Source organism: Ostrea edulis, chromosome 1 (assembly GCF_947568905.1).
Source record: "Ostrea edulis chromosome 1, xbOstEdul1.1, whole genome shotgun sequence".
Taxonomy (NCBI): domain Eukaryota; kingdom Metazoa; phylum Mollusca; class Bivalvia; order Ostreida; family Ostreidae; genus Ostrea; species Ostrea edulis.
Genome location: NC_079164.1, coordinates 78,220,917 through 78,230,964, shown reverse-complemented (window position 1 = coordinate 78,230,964; position 10,048 = coordinate 78,220,917). Strand labels below are relative to the sequence as shown.

General features: G+C 35.1%; 1 protein-coding gene across 1 annotated transcript; it reads right to left on the bottom strand.

Annotated features, from left to right (window-relative positions):
- Positions 1–3,736: 3,736 nt before the first annotated feature.
- On the bottom strand, positions 3,737–6,278 carry LOC125680256 (glutathione peroxidase-like). The gene is made up of 3 exons (XM_048919704.2): positions 5,774–6,278; positions 5,231–5,374; positions 3,737–4,077 (listed from the first exon to the last, which is right to left on the bottom strand). The coding sequence occupies exons 1-3, from the start codon at positions 6,062–6,064 to the stop codon at positions 3,844–3,846; spliced, it is 669 nt and encodes a 222-aa protein (XP_048775661.1). The 5' UTR covers positions 6,065–6,278; the 3' UTR covers positions 3,737–3,843.
- Positions 6,279–10,048: the final 3,770 nt, after the last annotated feature.

The following is a 10,048-nucleotide window of genomic DNA, read 5'->3' as shown; positions in this document are numbered from 1 at the left end:
GTCTTTAACCCAGCTGTTTAATAACCCAATGTTTAATAAAGCACACGATATAAGCTCCTTGAGACCATGAACTTTGTCAGTTCGCCACATGCTGCATTGCAGACGAGCTTGGTAGTATGTCACTTTAAGAAAGGCTTTAAATAATTATAGATATACATATATTATGTGTTTCACTGTCAAATCTCTAATGCAGTGTTGCATATAAAAACGATTGATACCAATATTTATGTTAAAACCTAGCTGCAGAACTGTAGCACTCTGAAAAATATTGTGACAGGACACTCTGCTACAGTTCTACAGCTAGCTAAATGATACCAATAAATATGTTAAAACCGTTTTATTACAGGGGCGTAACATCAACGGTAGCACATTAGCCCATGCCTACACGGGATTTTCAACAAAAAATAAGTCGTCTATGGCTTAAAAAATGTCGTCCATGTCTATCTCCGGACTTTCTGGTTATGGTATGCTAATTTTCGACAAGGTTAAAATTGGGGGATTATGAACGTTCCCCCAAGTCTGAACCAATATGAAGATAAATCAACCATCTTATGACATTTAATGCTTAAATTCGTTTTCGTGGCTTTGACCCCTGGTTCCCCTACCAGGGACCTGCCCTGGACCTGCTGGGAATCGCTTGGCGCCTATACTTCCATTATTTTATCATTTGATACGCCTCTGTATTAATCCAAGGCAACACTGCAGCTTTGTTTATTTCCATGTAAATCATAACAGAAAAACATGTCAGTTGTAAAAGTTTGTCATTTATTCAGAATGACGAAATAATGCGAGTTTTAAAAATAAATACAGGGACAAATTGGGTGGGAGACTAGCTGCTGAACCGTAGCTCTCTGAGAAAATATTGGGACAGATCAGAGAGCTCCAGATCCACCCCTTATAAAAACCTTCGATTTATGGCGCACAAAAAAAAAAACCCAAATGCGCACGGTTGAGGCCTTATATCGCTATATTCTTGTATCACAGTCTTATGAATTTAATATTTAAAAAATCCTAACATAATTTCCTACTATACTTGTGTCCAAACATACCTTCATATATTCGTTAAAATCCCATATGACCCGAAAACTCACAGCTTTTAATGATTTCGTTCGTTGAGGGAGACATACCCGCATATTGATTAGGAATACAGCGCTCGACCTGTCACAATATTATTACCAAACACAAATGCGATAGTGCGATAAAATACAATACCGGGTATGAGTGTTTACTGGAAACAAAAGTGGTGCGTGAAAAGTCCAACAAAAAATGGAGTGAAAGTTGCTTTTTCGTCAGAATTTTTTTCATGACATCACTCCGAATAGAATCAAGGATATTAGGCCTAGCTTACGTGGCTGATTAGCTGAAACAACACAGATAGGGACTTTGATTGATATTAACTACTATTCAGGTATAAAGACTAGACCATTGTTTTATTACTATGCTAGAAGTTTGAATGAGTGTAGTACTCTTATCTACAGAACTTAAAGGGACTGGTTCACGTTTTTCGAAAGAAATGTTTTTCATTTTTAATGTTAGAAATTAAAAATATAGCTCATTTAATGTTGACAACCAAAATTTGAACCGTCTGAATGGAAGGATAAGACAAATATTTTAACTTCGATTCTGTGTTATGTAAACAAAGACTCGAGTCTTTTTATGTAAACAAACAAACCAGTGAAACGTTAATTTTGTAATTTAAAGCATCTTTATTTTGTATAATCACAACTTTTAATTTTTAAATGACACATTTTACCTGAAGTATACTTGGGATGTGATATATAGAATAAACTTGGATCAATATCCATTTATTTTGAAAACCCGTAAACAATAACACACCTCAATCTTTATTTTCAAAACAAATAATAAACTCTCTAAGATGGGCTTCTGTCACGATGAATAACCTTGATTTTTTTTTTGTGAAACCTTCTAAACGTATTAGACTGTAGATTTTGATCATTTAAAGTGAAAAATAAAATTTGGAGGAAAATCGTGAATCAGTCCCTTTAAGAAACTTGGAGGTAAACTAATAGGCCTAATGCATGCTATTTTTCTGAGTCCAAGGGCCATAGCTTCGTAAAAAATCAACGGACCGAGACGAAATATGAAGTTGATCTGTAACTTGTTATGGCATGCAATGTACCAAATATAAAATGAATATCTGTAAAGTCGAAGGGCCATAGCTAAGTGAAAAATCAACGGACCGAGACGAAATTCGAACTTGAACTGTAACTTGTTATGGCAAAGTAATGCCCCAAATATGAAATAAATAACTGCAAAAACAGAGAAAAAAAGTGAGGAAAACTGATTTACTAGACTGACGGACAGACGGACGGACGGTGTGCAAACCGAAAGTAACCTTCGACTTCGTTGAATGTACATCACATTCAATACATATTCATTATATATATATATATATATATATATATATATATATATATATATATATATATATCGTCAAACGCTTGTGTTAATGTAGTTTGGATAAATTTGGATAAAAGTAGAAATAATTCAAGAAAGGCATTGTACCTTTATAAAGACTTGTTATTACATGTAGCATAATGTATGTGCTATAATGAATTGATATTGATAAAAAAAAAGTATTTGAGTCTCTAAATAGTTATGGTCCTATAATCCTTTTGGGGTAATTAGTTACACCAGTCAAAATGGCTGTGATAAGGGAAAGTACAGACAATTCCCAGAATTGGAGTAAGAAATTCAACTTAAAAATGATATATAATGCTGCCCATTCTATTTAATAGCTTGTTGCAATGCTTAAACAATATGTTTAGTCGTATAGTGCCAGGGCCCAGCTAACATTCGATCAAAAAATAAGCCTTTTTCCGAATTCATTTCTGCATATCTTGGGAAGGATACGGAAATTCGGGATAAACTTTGGTGGTAATGTGGATTGATTATGTTTGAATATATTAGAATACAAAGTAGAATTTTATACCAAATGGTTTATTGCTTTTACCTCGGCAAACTTGGGTACCCTATATTTAGAGTTCTATAATAATAGTCAATTCGAACCCAAGTGATATAATTGTCTGGGGTTTGTTCATGTCATTAGGGCAGAATGACTTCAGTCTATGCATCCAGAATTTCTCCTTGTTTTTTCTCTCCACATCGGTCCAGTGAGTGGTATGGTCAATAACCACTACTGTCATGTCTTACCATCTGTGTCCTGTGAGATTGAAATGCTCGGTAACGGGTTCTTATATATATACCCAATGTTACCCAGCGCAAGTCATGTTCAGTGGAGGTGTGGTGCCAACGTTTTATAATTTTGTTACTTCTGCTCATGACTTATTGTTTATGGTGTATTCTGTAAACTTCATTTTGGTGTGAACTCGAAGTTTATTATTTACACATAAAACGCTGACGGGTGAATGAACTAGATAATGTGGTACATAAATTCGATGTGTCTCCTGTCTTTTTGGTTCTATTTTTTGAAACGTAGTCTATTGTACTAACATTTCAGAGCCACTACTTGCAAGTTGTCTTTCCATCTATACTGCTTATATATACATGAAAGGTGAAGATAACGAACATTGATCAATCTCATAACTCCTATAAGCAATACAAAATAGAGAGGTGGGCAAACACGGACTCCTGGATATACCAGAGGTGGGATTAGGTGCCTAGGAGGAGTAAACAAACCCTGTCGACCGGTCACACCCACCATGAACCCTATGTCATTACACCCTCGACTCCCCCCCCCCCCAAAAAAAAACGAACTACTAAAATACCTATATATTTTGAAACACGATTTAATCAATCATAGTATATAAAAGTTTAAATTCATATAGCTTTTTCCAATAAAAAAAACCCAACAAAAATCCTTCAACCCAAGAAAGGTCCCAATATTGGGAGTCTGTGATGTTCTTCTGCTCTTTGGATCTCGGCCCGGATATCGTCACGGAGGTCAGCCGGAAGCACGTAGACATTGTATCTTTTGACAGGTTTCCCTGTCTTGTCGACGAGGATTTTCTCAAAGTTCCAGCGGATGTCGTGGACTTTGTTTCCTTGGTAGGTCAACCCAGGATAGAACAGCTCGTCGGTTGGTTCACAGTATTTCTGAAATACGTAAATTTCTTCATTTTAATCTGGCCTTTTTAAGCAAACAATATTAAGCTGAACATCAGAGTTATCTGCGGCAACTTCTTAATAAGAAATTGATCATGAATTCTCAAAGAGAGATTTTTCGTGACACGTCATTTCCTTTTTTAACCGGAGTTATGTCAACACTGATCACAATCTGGCAGTGAAAAAAACCCTCTAACTTTCTTTACACTATCAACTACCTGAGCGTTCTGCTGGAATTTGCAAGTAAATTGAAGATTCTGTGCTACTCTATGGATTGCACCATCGTAGGGGATCGCGGCAATAATAAATGAAACATATTCATTTTTTAAAAAAGAAATTACAAAAGATACGGAAAAGGTGAAGATAACGAACAGTGATCAATCTTATAATTCCAACAAAGATTACAAAAATTAATAGTAGGGCAAACACGGATCCTTATGGACATACCAGTGATGGGATCAGGTGCGTAGGAGGAATAAACATCTGTCGACTGGTCACACACGCCGTATATATCTCGATCGGGTAAACGAAGTAATTCATAGTCAAGAACGGCTTATTAGTATAAAACATATCAGACTGCATTTTATTCAATGACAGGTTGTACTAGTAAATTAGATCGTTATAAAGACCATAAAATTTGCGAAATGTTGACTTTTAACGAAGATATTGAAACTCTTGTACCATCAACTTGTTTGTCAGTAGCTCGCCTCGATAAAAAAAAAAATGACCATACGCAGAACAAGCTCTTGCGTATCGAATCATTTGAGAAACATAAAATGAAGGTGAAAATTGAATATTGCAGCATAAATATGGGAAGATGACAATGGGGAAGCTGAAGTCATTCCGTTTGTCATAAAGTTGAGTTTTTAGTTTACCGTTAACATCTATGTTCAACAAAATATCGAAGTATGAAGCAAATTTGGAAGACCTTTGTTTCTTTTATTTCGAGTTCATTGAGATTATATCGAATCGACATATGGGTGACTGATGATTTACAAAGGTCAAAGTGGGGAAAATGGTGTTTTTACTGCAAGATGACGACCAAAGGACATGACTTCAAAATAGTTAGGAACGCCATCGAAATAGTGAGGAACACCATCGAGTATTCCAAAGCGCTAAATATGATGCTGACAATTTTGCTTACTTTCAAGTAGGTGAACATTTTGTGCTCGTGGAGTCCGTTAACTGCCGTTTTAGCGGTGAGAGGGAATGCTGGAACAAATCCGTTTCCGGGTCTGACGTATTTTAGTCCATTCATAATTTCCGTTCCGTTTGCACCGGGTTCCTCCTAAAGATAAATTTTTGAATTACTATAATTAATTCGGAAAGTACAAAAATATAACCAAAATAATTAATTGAAAGATAAAACGTATTCTGTTAATTTGGTTTTTTCTTTCATGCATTTTAAAAAAAAAATTAAGATCACTTGAGTATGAGAAGCATTCATTAGTGATGTTGTAGATAGATTGAAATAAAACAGATTTTAAATATTACACCAGTATCATTCTTTGGGAATCCTGTTCACAGAATATTTCCATGTCTAAAATGCTTCATTCAATGCGATTTTATGCAGATTTAGAATAACGTGGAATTAAGGTTTTTTCTAAACTCAAAAGGCACAAATTATCTAATTGTACTTACAAAGAACATCATGGTCAAGTTACCTGAGAATTCTAAAGAAACTTACAAAGTGGAATTGATCAGTGGGGACTCCAATGATCTGAAGGTCAGGTCCGAACTCCTTCTGGAGGGCATTTAGTCCCAGAAACTGTGGGGTGTGGTCACAGTACGTAGCAACATTCACCACCAGGACCACCTTGCCTCGGAAATCAGCGAAATTGATGGAACCAGTCTTGAAAATGTTTGGCATGGTAAAACCATGAATGGTGGTAGCGTCAGATATTGGCTGAGAACATTTCCCAATGAGGGCCAGGCTGGGTGAAGCCACGAGGGCGAGGACTACAATGAAGAGAAGCATGGTTTTACTCTGTACTGTGTTGTGTATGGTTTCTGTTTTAAACCCCTTGAATTTATACTTTTACTGGTCCCTTATCGAGTGGAGGTTACCATGAAATATTTAGGACGATTGGGTGAAACCAAGGCTGCCTAATTATCTTCGTAAACAAAGCACTATTAGGTAAACCTTGTAATTAGTTTGGTAAATTTATCTTCAATATAAACAATAACACCAAACAATTACGTTGATACTTTACATATATTTCGCGGGGTTCGAGAGGGGAAGGTATTGAATTCCGAATGCATGTACAGCGTATATGGGAGATAGAGCATAAAATTGGAGAGGGAAAATGGTAATTAAAGTTCTAATTAGTATAAAGGGGGGATGAAACAATAAATACAACATGGGATAAAGCGATATTAAAATTTTTGCGACAAAGCATTTTCTTTTGGGTCAGTCGAAAAATGGAATCAAAGTTTGCACAATTACTGTATATAAATCGTATCAATTTGCAACCAGTTGTACTTCTCTCTCTCTCTCTCTCTCTCTCTCTCTCTCTCTCTCTCTCTCTCTCTCTCTTTCTCTCTCTCTCTCTCTCCCTCTTTCTCTCTCTCTCTCTCTATTTCTCTCTCTCTCTCTCTCTCTCTCTCTCTCTCTCTCTCTCTCTCTCTCTCTCTCTCTCTCTGTGTGTGTGTGTGTGTGTGTCTCTATTTCTCTCTCTCTCCCGACCAAACCTAAGTGATGACGTCCTCACAATTTGTAAAAGAAATTACACACATATATTATTCTAAAGGCAAAAAAGTACTATGTTAGGTATAGCTGTAGGGATACCTATAAAGGCTTATCTAATACTATCCCTCGAATTATGAAAAAAGGTTTCTGAGAGAGAATATTAGTAAGGACATATCCTCACACCATTTATCCTCACTAAGCTAACATTTTGTATCTACATCTTTCACACGCTGTAGGTCACATTTAAGAGGACATAATTATGAGGACATTTTTGTTTTGGTCCTCATGGTGCAATTCTGCCCATTGGTTAAAATTCGTCCTGACTTACAGTTTACCCACCCTCTCTCTCTCTCTCTCTCTCTCTCTCTCTCTCTCTCTCTCTCTCTCTCTGGAATTTCATACAAGACATTCACCCTAAATGATTATACAGGACGTTCTAAATAGACATTTCGTTCGCTAAAAATACAAGGAGATCTAAAAGTGTTTGAATTTGCAGTTTTGGTGAGCAACAATGGGATTAAGTAGGCCTACTATCTGTTTAACACCGTACACCTAGTTTTGTCTCAGATTTAGTGCATTATCGGTGATTAGCATCACGGAGGCTACCGATAGGTTTTAATTCCGTCCTTCTAAAGATCTAATAACAGACACGCACTGTTTAGTGAATGTTAAAAAAATGATACTGGGAAATTCAAACTATCGACATGAAATATCGACTAAAAAAAGGGGGGGGGGACAACGATCGAAATTGTAACCATTTCATAATAGCATTTAGAGGCATTGTTTGTTCATCTTGTCATGACTCGACATACACTGTAGTTTTCTTGCATCTGGAGTGAAATATTAACGTAGTTCCACACCCCTGTGACGTCATAGGATTTTGCAAAGTCAATGATTTAATGATAGGAACATAAATTTTGTTGGAATTTTTTTCAATAGTTATTGTAAAAAATCTTGCTAGCCATAAAATATTTCAAAATTCTTAGTTATATTTGAATAGTCAATGATATGTTTCAAAATATTGAATCCAAGGACAATAACTCTGTTTTCATTCAATTATTTATCAAGTCCATAATGCGATAGATTTCCTCTATTTTTGACAAACATTTTACTAAGGTGATAAGGAATCATTATCTGTGTCTTTTCATGAAATTACATACAATTTTAATCCCGAGTGATTTTAAATAGCTCAGCTGTATGGTGCCAGACTTCAGTTTTTGATGGGGGTATACATAATCTGGAAGCTATAGATTTGAAATTATTAAGGAAAGGTATGGATTTTTTCCCATGAATAACTATAACAGATGTAACTCTACTAATATAAACAGAAAAAATTATATGTAAACCATGCTATAAGGAAAATGCGTCCACATTTGTTTGCTTTTTAACATTTTGGGGAATAACGCTAATTCAATAATTGTGCATATATTATTCTAAAACTTGATGAACATATTGAAAATGACATGTGCTTTAGTTATTGACATGTTTCCCGATAAATAAATGCAATTCAAAAAATATTTTGTTGTTTTTATATTAAAATAACAACAAATAACTGTTTCCAATGAATTTCATAAAAATCTACATCGGAGTATATGACTTTAGTGGTGTATGTAATGAAAATTAATATGGAAATATGCTACCTAAACCCCAAAAATCCAGGACTAAGGACCCACCTTAAAATTACATATTGACATGTATTGTACGGACAAATAGAGTCATTTCGTGTTTACATAAATCTTATTGATGTTTAAATGACAAAATGTGAGGAATCGTTTCAACATGTTATACATGTAGGTATGTTTATTTTTAATCACATAAATAGGGCGTCGTAATGGAATGAACGAAGTATTGTCAACTACTGCAGTCACAAACTGGTCAGTGGTCAGTATCGGCCAGAAGGGGGCGGGCGATTATACTTGTACATTATAGTTTGAACAAGATGACCGTAATTTACTGCGGGCCTACATTATAAAATAATAAACTTATATCAGAGACATACACAACAGAGAAAAGCAACTCCGGCCGCGGCGTGTTTACCGCTTAAAATATGTAATGACCCCATCTATAAATTGTTAATTTCTTTTTAAGGGTTGGCTAAATTGATGTTAATTTAAGTTTATTTCACTACTATCTGAGTATTATAAATTGGAACCGAACGTAAAAAAGTTTTCAAATGAATTGGTGATCAACATATACACTATTGACGAAAAAATGGCAAATTGTAACCATTTTCTGAAATCTCGCCGATTTTACCAAGTTTGAGTCATGTATCGCCATTTGAAACTTCACTTCCATTTCACTTTGAAGTGAAACATCCTAAGATAATGTATCTTGGTATTTTAGTGATTGGATTTGGAAGGTTATTCTATCAAATCAACTTACGGAAGTTACATAAAGATAATTATGATTTTTATAAATATCCCTACGAATGTAATTTTCGACATATGGGATCTGATAACTTGTACCATTTATTTTCGCATTGAAAGAGGCGACTTAACTGTTTGGTTTTCCTTCCAATAACCAGGACTTATAGTACTAGTATTTATTTTCTCTTTGTTGCACCTTTATATCATATTTCCTCCCTGTATTCATACGTCACCTTTTTAACAGTCTTTAAATTTGAAAATATAGCTATTAAGCCATAGCTAAACACACTCTTCAGTGAGCATTTTTATTTCTTTAGAGATGAAAGTTACTTCATTCAATGGGATATTACTGTAAATTCCTCAATATACGCGAGAAATTTATTATCACGTAATTTCGCGAGAAACATCGCTCGCGAAAAAACATTTCTCGCTTTTATTTTTATATTGCTTGAATACATGCAAAAACACTTGGTCAACAGAACATTCGCGAATTTATTTTCTCGCGATTTGACGTCCATGAGTCATTTCGTAATAATAAGTACTCATGTAAAATAAGGAATCTACAGTATCCAAGGCAATAGAATATTATCTAAAATATGATCAATACCCTTAACCTGCCAGAATGTACTAATTCAGGAATAAATAAATGTGAAGGCTTCTAAATGGTTTATTTTACAGTTTTGATAGTTAACAGGCGATGCTTACTTCTCCTAGGCACCTGATCCCACATCGGGTATTTCCAGGTGTTGTGTTTGTTCTCTCAGTTTCGTATTTTTTATGGTATTTGTGAGATTGATCGCTTTACATAGCACTGATAGTTACAAGTAGTTACGGCCGACTTTGGTGCTTGCGTCTATAAGTTTTCTTCATTATATCTTGTTGCGATAAATAACGAGAACGTCCTCTC